Source organism: Plectropomus leopardus, chromosome 16 (assembly GCF_026936395.1).
Source record: "Plectropomus leopardus strain MGB_pleo_1.0 chromosome 16, ASM2693639v1, whole genome shotgun sequence".
Lineage (NCBI taxonomy): Eukaryota > Metazoa > Chordata > Actinopteri > Perciformes > Serranidae > Plectropomus > Plectropomus leopardus.
The window spans coordinates 11068359-11086401 of NC_142191.1; the positions used below are offsets into that span (position 1 = coordinate 11068359).

Consider the following 18043-nt stretch of genomic DNA (forward strand, 5'->3'; position numbering starts at 1 on the left):
AAGGAGAACAAGATCACCATCAGAAATGACAAGGGTCGCCTCAGCAAGGAGGACACTGAATGCATGGTCCAGGGCTATTATTCTGATTACTAGTGGATTATTAGGGTCCAGGTAAACCTAAATGCTTAAGGCTTTATTATTATGTAGGGCTGCCCCTTCAAGGTCGGAGATTCTGATCATCAGTTGGAGACCCCACTGAGATTGCTTCAAGCCAAGCAGTTTTACTTTATTTTTGTTTTGCTAGTCAGTGTGCTTCAGTTTTGCTGTGGAGTGAACACTCTTGACTTTTATGCCACTCTTTGTTACAAACAGCTGCGTGCATGATGCAGCGGTACAGAGGAGGAAGAGACTCTGCACCATAAGGCTAAGCGAAAACATTATCTACTCTCTTCTGCTAAAAAGTGGTGAATTTACAGCTCACAGCAACTTAATACGACAGTCTCTGGCTTCTGCTTGATATCTAGTGTCGACAAAAAATGTTGCTGCACATATCACCTCCACCGTTACTGACATTAGCTTGTCTATATGAATGCTGCTGTCACAGTGAACATCCCGCTAGACCTATTCAAACTTTAAATCTTTATATGGCATAAAAATGAATCACTGAATATTCAACTACCAAATCTGATTCAACTGACAGAATTCTGGGTCCGGTACATAAAAACATTTTGCAAAGCAAAATGATTAAACACAAACTTGAATGTCAGTATTGTGTTTTTAGTGTGCTGATGTTAAGTTGTATTTTTATTCATGAAGAATCAAATTCATCTAACAGCTACCTCGATAAAAAGCTTGAATATTTTCTGATTTAAGTTAAAAAAAAATCTTAACAGTAAGAAGGTCAAACAACAACCAAGTGGAGCCTTGTCAAAATTCAAAAAATATTATTGTTTTCCAAAACCTACAAAGGTCATCATTGTTGCTTTCTCACACAAAGCACTCTTCGGCATAAAAATCGACTTTGCTGACTTTTACCTTTTCTCTTTTGACCTGTTTTTTTAATCCCAAAGTTCAATCATACAGGCAGATGTTGCAAACACAAAGTGTCACTGCTGAATTGCAGAAATCTGGTATTTGTGGTCACTGAAACACACACACATTGAGAAACATTTTTTGTGATTCAGATAGTACTATGCCCTGAGACCTACTGTGGTGAACAGAGGTTAACTGTGGTTAAACTTTCACAAACACACTTTACGAAAACTCCAACAGGCTAGATGTACAGCCAAGACAAAAAAAAGGGACAACGTGATGAAACATCCGCATGTTTCTCTGGTGAGTTTTTTCAGAGTGTGGGCCGTGTGTGTTTTTATAGTCAATCAAGAGCAGAGGAGAAATGAGAGTCCTAAAAACGTTTGGTCACTTTCACTACCTGACCTAGAAAAAAACATGTTGAAATGAATCGGTCAAGGCGTCTGATTTGGAAGCCCTGACTTTATAAAGTCCTTTCATGGTAGATATGGTGAAAAGGGTCTATGTAAATATATGTGACTTAATCTGATTTACGATTCTGTGCGTAGTGTCTGTAAAAGATCAGAGCTCACAGAGTCTGCAGTGATATTTCTTGCTTAAAATAAACTCCCATGTGTCTGTCAGCACTGTTATGAACAGCAGAGACTAAATGCTTCTCGTCAAACAGTCACAAACACTGCAAAGGTTTTGAACACAGTGTTAAAAACCTCACATGATGATGACCTTATCAAGACTTCTGGCAGCTTGCATGGTTAATCAGAACTAAATCATATGATTTTCAGTTGTAAACGTAACTATAGTGTCTCTACATCCTAGAGAGAATAATTTACTGTATGTGCGTGAATTTAATCTTTCATAATTAAATTAAATTATTATCTGTTTTTTCATATCTTCATACCTTCCTGGAATTTCACAGAGCCCATGCCTACTTTCATATCAAGCAGTGCATCTGCTTCTCAAACAGCTCACTGGATCCAAGCATTCAACCATGTTGCATTTTCGGTAGGCCTGCACGATATAAGGAAGATCCGCGATGTGCAATAACATTGCTCAACAATGCTATAATGATATGGCTTTTGATGCATCAACATTTATCGAAGTGAGCGTAGCTAAACAGTTCTGCTTTAATTAGTACACTAACACAGACTCCAAATACTAAATAGACTACATCCTGTCAATAAGAAAACAAAACAACAAAATCAATTATTTCAAATATGCATATTTTTACTGGCCAAGTGTGTGCATATTGGGATAGACTTTAGTATTTAATTGTTAAAAATGATGTAGTACATGAGCAACATTTTTTTTCCTCATGTTATTATCAAAAGGAATCAGAAATTTAAATATAAATTAGGTCCCGACTTTAATATTCAACTATTCTTTTGTTGGGTATGTGTTTAGTTTTCAATTTTGAGGTTTATATTTTTTTTTCCTTTTTGAAAAATGAAAATTTTAACAGAACCACTGACTTTTAGAAATAAAAATCTAAATCTTTAATATTTTGGGGCTAGTATTCTGTTCCTGCACTTCTGTTTCACAGCGTTTTGTCAGGCACTCGCTCACACTCTGAGCCTATTATCATGAGCATTTATGTTCAGACACCAAATCCCCACTCCAGCTGAAGATTTGAATATTTGCTGTCGATTATTAGCCCCAGAACCCCAAAAACTGTATTCAGGACAATCTAAAAATTACTTAATGAAGTACCAACAGTCAAAGCTGTGTTTATGTGCTCTTCAACAGGGCACGCTCCAGCACTTACATCAAGGACGTCCTCCGTCTGATCTGAAGTGAGAATGTTGACTGTGACCTTCTGACCGTTGGAGAGGCAGATGTCTAGAGAGACTTCTTCTGTGGGAATCTGCTGCGTCTCCTGTGGGAACGACACAAAGCATAACAGGCTTTCCCTCAGCTTCATGGATCAGTTATGTGTTTTCATTCCTATCGGGCAACAACAAAATCACACCAAGACATACAGGCAGAAAAAATATGGGCTGGTCAGAGAGGAGGCAAACTTCCAGTGGAGATAAAAATAAAACAACCAAGCGCTACCCATCGCATAGTTAACACTTCCCATAAAGAATGCAGCTGCACTGATTCAAGGGTCAAAAACAAGATGAGTGGAACTAAATCCATTCAAGTCCAAAACAACAAACACTGTATATAGTGTTACAAAAAAGAAGCAACCATATGTATGTTCAGCTATCTGCAATTACAACTTTTGTATTCATTAACAATGTTGGTTTTTCCTTTTCTTCGTGTCAAGGTCCCTAAATTGATACACATGAGGTCACAGACCCCCAAACCTCACAGATAACCGTGAAGGAAGAAAAACCTATAATCACTCTTATGACTCTTACTCACATTGGGCTCACTTCTATTGTGAATTAAATAATAAAAGTAAACTGCACTCTGTTTTTCTGGGGGCCACTTAGAACTCCCTCAAGGACTCCAGAGGGTCCCCAAACCCCTGGTTGAGAACCACTGGCATATCCCTAGTGGTGGAAATAACATGTGATTTGACTCTTCTGCAGTGGAGCTAAAATGATTTGTTGATGAATTGATCAAAAGAAAAATATTTTCCAACTATTGTGATAACTGATTAATCATTTGAGTCATTTTTTGAACAAAAATGTAAAAAAAAAATGGTTATGATTGCAAGTTTAGAGTATTTCAGTTTAGGTATGCTGGGTGGAAAAAAGCAATTTGAAGACTGAATAATCATCAGATTAACCAATGATGAAAATAAAATCATTAGTATAAGCCTTCTTCTGCAGATGACATTTTTCATTAATTGTCTAAAAAGGGAAAATGTCAATTCTAGTTTCCCTAAGCCTCAGGTGATGTCTTGTTTTGTCCAACAAATGGTCCAAAATCCAAAAATATTCAGTTTCCAAATAATAAAAGACTAAGGAAATCAGCAGATTTGAGGAGCTAGGACTAGATAGTTTTGCCATTTTTCTCTGAAACAAATTAGTCAAAGCGTTTAATCAAGTATTGCAGTTATTGCAGATTAATTTTCTCTTAATCAACTGATTCAATAATTGATTTTCACGACTCTCAGCTCGCACAGAAATGAGGGGAGATGCATTCATCAGTTACTGCTGTGTTGGCAGACGATGGAACAAAAAAAATCCCCCAAATCAATGAATAGCAAGTAAGGAAAATAAACTGCCGAAACCTATGAATATTTCAAGACTCTAAACAAAAGCGTCTGAGCTGATATTAAGAAATCTTAAACTGGATAAGCCCAGCTTCTGCTGTCTCCAGACTCTACTGCACCACCTCTGCTAAATCATCTCTTACCGTCCCTGTTCCCTCAGCAGGGGTCTTCCTAGAACATCCCTACCGCTAAAGGTGCAGATGAAACAACAACACCGGGTGGTAACTCATCTACTATTCTGCACCTGCTGTCCTCGCAGTACATACAGCACTGGGGGGGGGCAAACACAGACAATAATAAGAGAGGACGACAGAGGAGGAGAAGTAGAATGGGTGTGACGTGGCTGCAGACGGATGAATCTGTCCATGAAGGTTATGCGATTTACAACCCTCCTGGCGACGCAGGTCACGGCTTGAATGATGACAAATCAGCCACGCTCCCTCGTCTGAATACACCATTGACACAGCACTCGTTTGAAACAGCCTTTTGAGCGTGTGCTCTTACAGCATTGTCCACTTCAGCTAATATTTGCTTGCTTAGTGCTGCAGAAAGAGCTTTTAGGCAAATGTGGTGGGATGACTCATTAGGTGGCTCATCTCTCATTTTTTTGATAATATAATGGTTCAAAAGGAGCTCCCACACACAATGCAACAATGATGCTGTATTTGGAAAAAGGTTGCTTTCCCCTCAGTTTCTCATCTGACATAATCATTTCACACGTTTCTGCATGCGAGCCAAATTTGATCCAACACATCTAACCAGCTACTTCACAAGCAGAGATGATGCAATCCAGGATAAGAGTACATGCTGCCACAAACTGGGACAAACAGTTAGAACACAGCTACATCACTGTTACCACATTACCAAAAGAAATTACCAGCAGGGCAGAAATTACTGCATCAGCCTTTTGGTTTAAGGAGTACGCCCTGCCTCCTCACAGGCCCGCTGACCATGTTGACGCAACAAACAGTCCAATGCAGGTCCAGTATATTAAAAACAACACTACCAACCTGCTGTGCTTTCCTTAAGAAGCTGTTGAACATCTCGCTGGCTCCAAGCAAGGGATCCTGACGCACTGTAAAAAAAAACAAATAACATGAGTTTAGTAACATGAGAACAATATTACTCATATCTTCTGTTCAGTAAAATGGAACTAGCAGCAGATGTCAGAGATTTTTGAACTGATAACTCAGCAGTTAGTTAAAGAGGCATTTCATTGCTGGAAAGGTGATGTTTTTATAAAAGAAGGCCATCTATGCAGCAGGAAGATACAAATAGTTATAAAATTGGTGCTATATGTGTAGAGTAAAGAGAGGAAAAGGTCTGTGACATTTACTTTTCAGAATCAGAAATAGTCGCTCTGACAAAAATGTTATTGAATTCTAAAAATGTTATATATTATTATATCATATAAAGAATTATTAAAGCAGTTGACCTTTTCTCTTCTTTTTTTTACCATATGAAAAACCAAATATAAACACATTTTTTGGGAAACTTCTCTCCAAAGGATGACAATAGAGCACAAAGTGTTCCAAATAAGGATATTAATCGAGAAAACTGTTCAACGCAATTAAAAAAATGGTCTCTCTTATCGAAGGATTAAACACTGACACAAAACAGAAAGAGAGAAAGAAGGGCGGGTCTCTTCCTCAGTCTGATGTTATACTTTTTGTATCCATGGTGGAAGGTATATGAAAATGCAGAAATGGAATATGTAGTTCAAGGCAGTATCTCTAGAGCCAGCGAAAATCCAGATTTGAGCTGACAGATGAGCAGGGAGATCTGGGTGCAGGTAAGATGGAGGGAAGTTTACTACACTTTACACATACTACTCACACTGTTTTGATACAAAGACAGTTAAAAATCTGCAAAGTATCCCTTTATGGGTCTTTTAATGGGTGTTTCGTAAACACAAACGTCCTCAGGGGAACCCGTTTCCCAGTTGTTGTCAATTTTCCTCTTATCACACAGTTTAATTTGTTCCTGTGGAACGGCTTTGACCTTTCAAGACACTTATCAAGGCAATTTAGCTTAACATGCAAAAACCGTTCACTGGCAAAGGTTCAATTAACTGTAAATTATTACAAGCCAGTTTGATGATAATTTAGTCCCCAGATTTGTCAAACAAAAGACAAAGATGAAGAACTCTCTCATGCTCATGTCTTTGGTTTTTTAATTGAGGCAGTTTTCAGTCAGAGTGTAATGCATTAAATTATCTGCATGATAACCCTGTATGACTAATACGACTAAGTGTGTGCGTGTGTGTGTGCGCGCGCGTGTTGGCCTGTACGCTATTGTCCTTTAACAAATTAGTCAAAACCCTTTGACAAAATTTCAAAGTTTCTGAGCCATCTGCGTCAGAGCAGATTGTGTTTGTGGCAGTTCATTTTCCATAACTATGTAAAAAGCCATGATGTAACCGAGTAAACTTGTAGCCAAGAACACCCTGTGTGCGTATGCTCCCAGACTATGAGCAAATACACACTCGAACAACGCTTCCTTGTTCTGCTGTAACTGCCAGTGCTTGAGAGGATTAAAACAAACCTTCTGCATTGCTGCCAGTTCCACTTATTTGTGTGTGTGTGTGTGTGTGTGTGTGTATTCAAAAAGTTCACCCTCGACCTGTTTACAAAATTTGGACAACGTGCTGAAAATCCACCAAATTGGAAGAAGAAAAACTCGAATTGGTTTGTTGCACCTTAAAGACTTCCAAAAAAAAAAAACGTTCAAAACTGTCAAAAGGCATGTTAATTAAAAAAAAATAACACATCTCTCTCTGGGTGTAAACTAGGGACTTTCCAAAGACGAATTTCTCTGAATTTTCAACAGAAGTTGACTAATTAAAAAATAAGAAAACATTTAGAAAACAGTCAAAATTGAACCCAGTATAATCTATTAGGTTAAACACTGTTTTTAAATAATTATTGTGTCAAATAAAAGAACCATTTGAAAACATTAAAGAGAACCTATTATGCTCATTTTCAGGTTTTTACTTATATTTAACTCCTTGAAATCTGGAACAACATCACTTTTGTTTTGCTAATTTCAGATACCTTTCAGCAATACTTAAAGCTTTGAGCCCTGGGCAACTTGGTGAGAAATTTTCCACAAATTGGAAGAAATTAGCAGATTTAGAAAAAAATGTTTCTGAAAAAAACTTTAAAAAAATAAAAATAAGAAAAAACTATATTTATAATTATCAAAATTACATATTCAAAATTATTATAATTTCTGAAGCACTTTTTTTGCAGGGGGTGGGTCATTTCCTTGTTTCATAACTTTTTTCTTTTTTAACAAAGAATTTTCAGGTGATTTTCTTGTACTTTTTACTTTATACTAATTTCTTGCTAATTTTTGGGTCTTCTTTTCTTCTTCATTGCTCACCTTTTCCCATATTTTTGACAGAAATCAAGCCAATTTCATCAGGTTTTAAAGGGTTAAGTTTTCTTGAGCACGTTAATAAATGTTTACATAGTCATAGTCCTCACGCTGTCTGTGTTAGAACACCTGCATTCACCATCTCTCTCCCAAATCGCACACATCCCTAGTGTAAACACCACAAAAATCTTCATATAGCATTCAGTTTCCAATTCAGAGAAAAGCTAAGTATGTATCCCTGGAGGTAGCACATCATCACTAGAGGATCCAAACCCACAAAACCCAACCAGGTCTGAAATCCTGAGTAGGGATTTCTGTTTCATCAGGTGTGTCAGCATAACTCTGTCTGGTGAGGCTTTGGCTCAGTGTCCCAGCTCAGATCATCAGTTCTTCACTGAAACACTCTGCTTTTATGTGGCATAAAGAGACCAGTGTGTGGACGGGACTCCCTGCAGAGACAGATCCGACTCATTCTTATGATTGTTGTGGAGAAGCAAACATTTCAAGGAAAATTGGTTTGTGCTGCAAAGCTTCACTGTTAGAAAAACAAAGTCTTAGCTTGTTTTGATTTTTTTTCTTTCCCAAAAAAAAAAAAAATCTTGCAATGAGTGCTGAATTTAGCAGTCGCTAAATTCAAAACTGACAAAAACAACTACATTGTAGGTGGAATATAAATTCAGCCTGAGGTGAACTGAAATGCAATACAAGCCATCTGTAAAAAGTCCATTCAGCATGAATAACTTACCAGCCTGCATGTATTTCTCCAGCTGCTCACGTCTCTGTTCGACCTCAGCAGGAGTCAGAGTGAAGATCTTCTTTGGGGGGAAGGCAGGCACCACATTGCTGCCATATTCTTTTTTTATCTGTTGGTACAAAACACAATTTAAGAAGGTGAGCTTGCAGGATTACAGGCTATACATATATACAGTACATGTTTGCCTTCTTTAGACCATTAACAGAAACTCAAGAGTCAGCTGGCTAATTAAATTCAAATTTATAACATCTGTGGAAAAAGATATATTCATATGACTAAGCCAATTAACTTCAGTATAGAGTAGCAGCCTCTTAAATTAAAGAGTTGTGGATTCATTTTTCTAAGAGGTACATTCATGGTGAGATGAATCACAGGTTTATTTTAAGCCCTGTTTCAACGGCTAGCTGGTGAAGTTTCCGTGCATAACACACACACACACACACACTCACACACACACACACACACACGGACACACATGGACACATCTGGAACCCTGAATGTCTAGTCATTCCAAGTTTACTTTGTCTTCCAGTTTCTTGACTCATTTCTTCCCATTTTTTTATTATTCAAGAGCTGGTTTTCTTTGAACCGTGGAAGTCTTAAACTAAGCCCTCGCAGATCTAAAATTTTAAAAAAAATCACATCAAATGTGGTTTAATTTGAACCTGTATGCTGCTGCAGGCAAAAGCTGTACATCACACTCGTCAATAGGAATTCACTGACACATTTTTCCTCGCTATAAAACCCTCAGGTCCGGCACATGTGGCATGATGAATGTTGGCCACAGTGGGTGCTAGAGAAAGAGAGGTGATTTTCACCTTAAAATACTGCCCTTTGGTATTTTCACTAGATCCGAGCCAGCACTGCTTACACATACAAATCAGCTCTCGTAGCCGCAGACGCTAAGCATCCAAAACCGAAATAAATCTGCGCTCTTACAGCCTCTCATTAGCAAAACTCTCCCTGATTTTTCACTGCTGCAGAAGTGTGACCTTGTTACAAATCTTTGTTGAAGAGAAAACAAGAGGAATAATTAACATGAACATTTTCTCCGCAATAACTAGGTAGAGAGTGTGCCCCGCAATCACCGGAGTGTTTTGGGGTCATGCATACGCCACGGGAAGCCCTGTGGGGTTGGTTCTTAAAGATTCGAGTGTGTCTTCCCCCACACCCTGTTGCCAGGCAACGGAAACGGTCAGACTAGATAACACAGACCTGAGGACGGAGATAGCAAAGTTTGGCCCTTGCTTGCTTACTTATTAATGTGTGAACACAGGAGACTGGGCACTTCTATACGGCTGTGTTACAGTATATGCACATTTTATAGCACACGGAGCTCACAGGCTAGAAACCAGCGTATAAATCCATCTACTGCAGACAATGCATCAACCTCTGCAGCATCATTTGTTTCCATAAAAATGTGTGTTAGGCACTTTCACAAGTCAATTTCAACTGCAGCACTACAGAAAAACAAGTAGTTGCTGGATACACTAATTGCCTAATAACAGCTGTAACAAATAGCTGCAGCTCTGCGTAAAGCTTCACTGAGACTAAAAAATGCTTAAGACCAGGCAACACTTTCCAACAACATTTCTCTTTCAGATTAAGATGCTTTTCCAAGCAGGTGAAGGGAAAGAAAGGCCAAGAACATTCCTTCCATGTCACCCACCCCCTCCAGCCTCCTCCACAATACTCCCATTTACGTGCAATAGTTTGGACTCTGAGAGGAATGACAGCACAAGCGTTCAAGCCACCGTGGTCGTGATTCAAAGTGACGGGAGGCTGGTGTATCGACCGTACGACACAAAGACGAGTGAAAGGTCATCCTGGGTGGATGTGGTGGCATTTAAACAGCGTTGTGCGCCACACAAGCAGAACAGTCTCTGCCGGTACAAAGCACACGAACAGCAATAGAAATGTTGAGCTGGCAGCTAAAGCCTTACCTGTTCGTGGAGGCCGAGGAGTTGACTGTAGCGTACCCGACAGTGCAGCACACCATTGACGTGGATGTTGTAGGCCTGTGGGAACAAATTACAATGTGAGGAGAGAGCATGGGCTGACAAAATGCAGAGGAACGTATCATCAAAAGCTCGCATTGATCCGTCTGAAAAGCCTGTGGGTGGACATGAAAATGTCTAAATAAAAATTTAATATATATACAGAGAAGGGCATATATAATAATAACCTTCAAATATAATTTTAAAAAATGAATAAAATACTTTTCAATGCATCAGACCAAAGCTGACTGCAAAATGTATTTCTTAAAGTCCGCGTGAAGCAAAAATAAATATTAGAGCTGTCAGTATTAATGCGTTAATCATGATGCAACTAATGTCCATACATAACACTTTTTTTTTTGTGACTGCGTTCATCGCTTTCCAACCTTCCTGTTTTTAAGAGGCTGCACCGGTCTGGGTCTTAAAGACAGAGTGATGATACTGGTTTCATCCTAAACTAGAAGACCTGAGGGGTTCAGGACTAGCTACTCAGGAAAGAGGATGAATAACGCTCCAAAGTAAGGCTAAAATTTGGTGATGGAAAAATGGCATGGTCATTTCACAGAGTCCCTTGATTTTTTTTTTACTTTGTCAATATGGACTTCAAAACCTTTTTAAAATGGATAGTCATGGCATTGAAAACATGCGATTAAAAAATGTGATTAATCACAATTAACTATTGAAGTTCTGTGATTAATCATGATTTTAAAAACTATTTATTTGACAGCCTGAATAAACAACCTCATGTTGCCTTCCTCACTGTTCATTTTCATTAGGAAGAGCACGCAAATGAACTCTGAACTGGATTCAGTCAAACTCTACTGACTTGCAAATCTCAGTTCCAATCAAAACAACTTCTTCTTGTATAACGCAGACACTGAAAAAATACAGAAAGCAAAGATCTCATAGTGAATCTTTAATTCTTTTCCTGGAGACACCACATGTTTGTTTTGACAGACAGACAAGGAGATATCACCAGATACTCCTCTGCAAAACCACCATTTGGAACGAGCAAATATTTTCTTGCCATCGTGTTTGGAGCCAATCTTGGAGAGTAAATTTATTTTTTATGTCAGATGCCTCATTAAGCGTTGGGAATGATACCAAACCACATAAATAACAAAGTGATACTTTAGTCTTGCCCTCGGCAAAAGAAAAATATCTTTTAAGTTTACCCACACACAGGCTCGCTTACAGAACGGCACTTTTGAACTGTGACAGGATTTTGTTTTTTCATAACTTCCCAAATCTCTTTTCCTTTAGAGATAATGGCTCAAAAAACAAGACAGAAATGCGTCCACCCCAGAATCTACAGATAATAACTCATGGTCAAAGACTGCTGAAGATTTGGCAAATATTGTCTTTAAAAAACAATCAGCAGCTGGAGTCACTTCCTAAAAAAAATCATTGAAGGAAATGAAGACGATGGATCATCTCTTCTTCCTTTTATTGTCACAAGTGCCTAAACTGCAGATAATTTCAATGTTTTTTTAATCTAAATCTAAAATGACCCTCTAATTCCTGTATGAAATGAAGACCGCTATTTAGTTATTAACAATAATAATTGTTCCTGTATTCACTAAGAAATATCACCTTCCACCAGCCTGTGTGGGACGACAGAAAGTACACTCTGTAAGCTTGAGTGTCACAAACTGTCATGCTTTTATACTCCCCTTATGTTTCAATGAATATTTATAGTCAACATGGTGGGTCATCTGTCAAAACAACAACAAAAAGTCTTCCAGACTTCTGACCACGCTGTTGCATGCAGTTGCACATGCAGTTGCAACAAAACCAATCGATAGTAAAACAAAGTACAACCTAAAACTTCTGGCGGGAAAGAGGAAGGCTGAAGAATTTGGAGGGAGGCCAACAAGTTTACTGAAAGATGTGTATGTCGGCAGTATCCAGCCAGGAAGGAAGAATGAGCATGCAGAATGTCTTGGCTCTGTTTGATAACACAAAAAAATAACCCTACATTTTTGAGGGGAATTGTAAGCAGTTCGACTAGGGGACAGGGACAATATAAACACTATGATCTGTTACTTTTCTCTGCAAGTTTCTGCACACTGAATCCAAACAAAAAAATTATTTATATACTGTAAATTTTGATCTCGTTGGATCGCTGTGAAGCCAAAAATATTTTGACTTGATGAAGATCCGTCTGGGAGCCAAACATTGTCTATTTAAAGAAGTATTACACTGATGGAAATAAGGTCTTCTCACAAAACTGAGCTGTCTATGCAGTAGAAAGACACAAATACTTTTGAAACTGGTGCTACATAACCAGAGAAAACAAAGAGGCAGAAAACTACCAGAATGCACTGTGCCGCATCAGACTCCCATCAATGAACACACCCATTGATGGGAGACGTAAAGCGAGTAGCCAGTCCGAAATCAATATGGTGGCCGGCTGATGACAAACAATTTAGTATTACAGATCAACAATAGACTAAAATGTTTCTGAAAACATCTTAGATGAGAAAAAGGCACCGTAGGAACTTAGTTTACTTAGTTTTACAGTCTGATCTGAATATGATAGTGAAAGAGTGAAACTCTTTGTATCCGTGGTGGCAGCGTTAGGAGCTTCCCACTGAAAGTTTGAGATTCGCATCATCAGTCAGAGACCCCTCAGCTGACTGAGCGTCCCTCAAGTAAAGCAGCTTTTTTTTGTGCAAGTCAGTGTGCACTGTAAATTCGGGGATGCTCTCGCCCCTGGATTTTGCTGCAGCTCTTCACTTTCATGCTGCCATTCGGTATAGGAAGCTGCAGACACAGAGGCAGCTGCCCAGAGAAGGAGAGGCCCATGTAAGGCTCCGAAATAACATTATCCTCTGTCTTCTGCTTTCCAATAAGGAATTTACAGCTCACAGTAACTCAGTGCGATACAGTCTCTGGCTTTGTTTATGGCATCTTTTGTCAGCAAAAAAAAATATTGCACATTTTCAATCCATTGTCAGTGCAGTTAGTTTGTTTTTATATAACCTCACTGTCTCTTTGAATGTCCCGCTGAACCCCTGTCAAACTCTATGTGGTTGAAAAAGCAACAAGTTATCAAATATTCATACAATGAACAAAACTCCCCTTGCACAGCCACTGTAATTGTCAGGTGCTGGTTGGTAGCAGAAATTTAAAAAAGAAAGTGGAAAAAAAACAAGAAGAACTTTATAGTAGCTATATTCAGAGCTCTGAATATAGTAAGAGTAAAGTTCAGCCAAATATTCACATTGAACAGCCAAATCTGATTTGACTTAGTCATGTACAGCCCCAGTGCGGGCACTGGTAAGATGGAGCCAAGTCCAACATGGTTCATTTACAGATACTCGTACCCACATTATTATGGTACAAAGGTGGTTGAAAATTGGCATCGTGTTCCTTTACACGCTTTTGTAGTTTGGCGCAAGTGTGTAGGAGTTACTCTTAGCCCTGCACCTACATGCAATGTGTATTTATACTGCTCCCTTTCACATAATACGACGTGTGAGTAGGATGAAATCAATTTCAGTCTGTGGAATTCTCAGGAAGGTGCTTATTTGAACACATTTTATGAATCCTCTCTGCGTCTCCAAGTTTATACATAATGCTCACTGGCAGATGCAGGCATGCTGTTGAATATATCCTCCATGGTTTGCAATACTATAAACAGAGACAGATGAACTCTATCATCTAAGCCCTGACCCATTTCTCTTCCAAAGTAAATGAGTCACCATCACCTACAGTAGTACCAACGTCTCTATCTCTTCTACACACCCACAAAAACATACTGTAAATGAACACCATGTGAATCAGATAGGAAGATACAAGTCTACAAAAGAAGAGGGAGTGTGAGCTCACTCAAAAATAAAAGATATGTCTGTGCTTGCACCATATTTAAAAAACTGCAGCCCTTGTTATTCTACAAGGCCGTGTGCAAACTCTGCAGATTCTATGGCTTACTGGTTCCAAGGTACACATCCCATCTCTCAGCATTATAATCAAGCAAAGTCCCTTCCTGTGGGCTGGTAACAGGAAGGTCACAATGACAGTCACAGGACTGCCAGCTGAGAGGTGAAAAACATGCACTTTAAAGTTCATACTGCAGCACAGGGTGAAAACGTGCTCAGCCAGGTAGAAAGGAGCCAGAGATAGCACCTGAAATGCTCAATTTAGACACCTATCTACTCTGAGTAACAAGAGAAGGTGTTTTCAAAACCATATGGATGGGATATAAACTATATTAGATTATATTAAAGCACATATGTTACCTACTTATGCATAAAAGTACAGTATTACGTTTATATTTTGTACTCCTTGAAGCAGTAGAGACACTGACATGTTCAACAATAATGGGCCTACTGTAAGACTTTTTTACTCTCTGGAGCACATGGAGTCAAGATGGAAAATAGTTATTCGCAGGTGTGTGACATTAAGAACAGCCAGTGTGATGTCACATGGAAATCAGATGTTGCAGATGTTATTTCAAAGCATCTGGTGCACATCAGAGTAGCTGCATTTGTCTCTAAAACATGATACAATAACCGTGTTTTTTAATGAAAACTATAGGCCAGATATTCTAAACGGACGCAAGATTATTTGTTGTTGTTTGTTCATATCATATCCACAACTCAGGAAATACACTCGAACCCAAGCTGTTCCCTAGCAACGTAATGACTTGTGTTCAAGGTTTAGGCATCTTAATGACTGTTGCTGTTGTCTACAGCAGTAAGTGACACAAGAAAAAGGAGGAAATATTTTGTCAGCAATTCTTTTGAACAAAACAGCCTCTGCCACACATTGGCACCATGTATCTGTGTCTGTGACTGGTGTTAGTGGTTTATAAGGAAAACGGTGTGAAATATCCACAAAAGATTAAAATGTGTTATGTCTATGATGCTTCACTACAGCAGTCCTTGACCAACATTCATAAATTGTCCTCTTTGAAAACTACTGAGTGTGTCTGCCAATGTTTCAAGGCAACTCGTAGCACCTGTCAAACACAACGGCAATTCAGAGAGCATTAGATGAGGTAGGAGCGATATGGAGAAAATCAAATGTTACATATATTATATTTTTGACCAAATGGCTCCATATTGATATTGCGGGAAAAATTTAAAGCTATTTGTGCTTTCACAAAATATTTACACAATAGGATTTTTTATGAATAATCAGTAATGTTCATATAATGACTTTAGTTTGTTTTCCACTGCCTGTTCAAGATGAGAATATTGTGCCGATATGTCACCTTGCTGTTCTGTATATAGAGCACCCCAGTAATGAGTCCTAAAACCCGGAAATTAATAAGCATTTCAGCACCTCTTGTTTCCTCGTCTCAAAATCAATTCGTTTTTTGCATGGGTTTTTGTTTAGATTCCTGAAATAAGCTTAAGAGACTTTCACGTTTTGTTCTATGACATAAAAGACGAAGCTTTTATGCCTCTTAAAAAAAAGAGGTCATTACTAACAAGAGGCTAAATGAAACTAGAACTTCATCACGTCAAGCCGCACCGAACACAGCTTTAAAGCCCCGTTGTGGTGGATAAATTAAATAAAGCCTGGCAATAGCTTTTTACATCTGACATTTGCATTTAGGCTTCAAAAATACTAAAAGTGATGTTCATTTGTGGAGATTATCTTGCTGAACAAAATATGTAAATATCGTACACATTTGTTTACCTCGAAGCTTATTTTCTGCAATAATGAAAAATCTAATGCAGAAAACCCATAAGCTTTTTGATAAGGGAACCTGGATGATGTTTACCTTCCAGGTTGGCCTACAGAAAAACGTAATCCTTAGGGCCCTCTGAAAGGTGCGATCACAAAGTGTGGGGGGGGGAGTTGTCTTGCCTTTAAGGCGCCACAGGAGGCAGTAACAGCGCTAAAATGGTGTCAGTGTAAATGCGACAGCCAGCAGGATGGGATATGTGCCTTTTGATGACATGTTATACGTGGGTGTGACGTTTTGACGACATGTTATACATGCACTCACCAAGGGAAATTTAAAAAGCAGCTATTTGCAGTATTTGCAAAGAAGAAGAACAGCAACCGAAAGTGTCCACAAAATTTGGGAAAGCAATGAGGTCCAGGAGCTCCTTACTCTCCAAGCAAGGGACAAAATAAGCCACCATATAACAGAGAAGGTCAATGATTGTTTCTGCTGTGTTATGCCATTGTTATCATTTATAAAGCTCTGCCGACACATATGACGCATGTCAAACTAGATGCCAACATTGTTGTGTTGCATGTCTGGCTAAGACAGCGATATCACATCTCAAATCATATCAATATAATATTGATATAGCCCAGCTTGAAAATAAAATAACATTAAAGAGACAAGTGACGACAATCAAAAGAAAATAAACACACAGCTAAGCAATGGGAACCTGCTGTACAACACCCAAAGCAAGATGATGCAGCAACAAATTACTGCTGCTCTTGATGTGCTGTCAGGACTGCTATATTTTAGGGGACTTCAATCTTGGTTGAATTTTTCCTCTAAATAACAAGGAGGATTGTGATATCATGTTGGCAAATCTCAGAGGGATTTAAGTGGTGACTCAGACTTGTACAACAAAAAGGACTCTGTTGTGTCTGAGGTGATGAATCGGAGATCAGAGCCGCACTTGAATCTCTTCAGGTGGCTTTGACGGTAAATGATAAAATGTCAGTTGTTGCCAACTTAAGGCGTAACTTTGGTATTTTTCAACCTGGACTTTATGTTCCCTTATTTTTGCATCTAAATGAATAACTGGAACAAGAGTTTTTGAAATTGGCCCAGTACAGAGTGCTTCTGCTGCAGTTTAAGTGTCTGATAACATTTTGGAAAGGATCCCAACAGAAATAAACCTTTTGTTAAATAATATGATCTGATTTGTTTAATGATAAACAGTCCCAAAGTCACCATTGCCAAACCAACTGTATTATTGGTAGTTACAGTTAAATAAAGAGTAACTTAAGTGTATTAAGAGCCAGCATATTTTCACATCTAACAGAGTGAATAAAGGCTTTATTTTAACCAAACCAGAGTTAGTAATTGTTGGAGCAATGGAAAGATGATCCAAAATGGCTTCTGCAAGTTTTATCATGGAGTTTGGTGGGTTTTGCGATAGCGATTTCAGGGCTGTTTATGGTTAATAAAAAGGATCTTAATAAGGTTGCAATGATATGAGATCTTTAACATACATTATTAGTTTTCAAATTATGACAATATCACAGTGAACCATATAACACAATAACCTTTATCATTATCAGCCACAATGACCCTTAAAGGAATGAAAACAAGAGTTACTTTTTGGTTCAGCCAGTGCTTTATATTAATTGAAGAATCCTTAAACCATTTGTCTAATGTATTTGTAAATAAGCAAAGTGGTTGTGGATAAGGAAATGTGAGGTTCTCTGTCAATTGCATATTTTTTTTGATATTGTAGAAAGCAAATGTACATGGTATGATAACCTTAAATTTTAATTCCACGGTGTACCTTAAAACCAGTATAACAACTTCCACCACAAAACTTTGCGGTGTGCCTTTAGCAAATGCTTAATCAAAACTTAAAGTTTCAACAGCATATGCAGCAAGCTCCCTGAAACCTTTTTAAAAAGATAAAATTCAGGGAAAATTGAAATTTAAAAATGAATGAATAGCTCCCCAAGATTTTACAAAGAAAGGTTCCTCCCGTGCTTACACTTTGTCTGCATGTATTGCAAACTGCCTTTCCTGGATTTAGTCGTAATACGCACATTTTTTCATCAATTCCTTTTATAAGCGATCATTAAAATAAAATACCGATACAGATAATCGGCAAA

The 18043-nt window shown here is 38.3% G+C and overlaps 1 protein-coding gene across 1 annotated transcript in view; it reads right to left on the reverse strand.

The window, feature by feature from the left end:
• The window catches only part of snx17 (sorting nexin 17), a 40219-nt gene that overhangs the window by 20853 nt on the left and 1323 nt on the right, over positions 1 to 18043 (reverse strand). The window contains exons 2-5 of the mRNA XM_088089407.1: positions 10211 to 10285; positions 8259 to 8376; positions 5146 to 5210; positions 2735 to 2845 (exon numbers count right to left, since the gene is read on the reverse strand). Of these exons, the coding sequence (XP_087945533.1) occupies positions 2735 to 2845; positions 5146 to 5210; positions 8259 to 8376; positions 10211 to 10285 (369 nt within the window). The remainder of the gene's footprint in view (positions 1 to 2734; positions 2846 to 5145; positions 5211 to 8258; positions 8377 to 10210; positions 10286 to 18043) is intronic.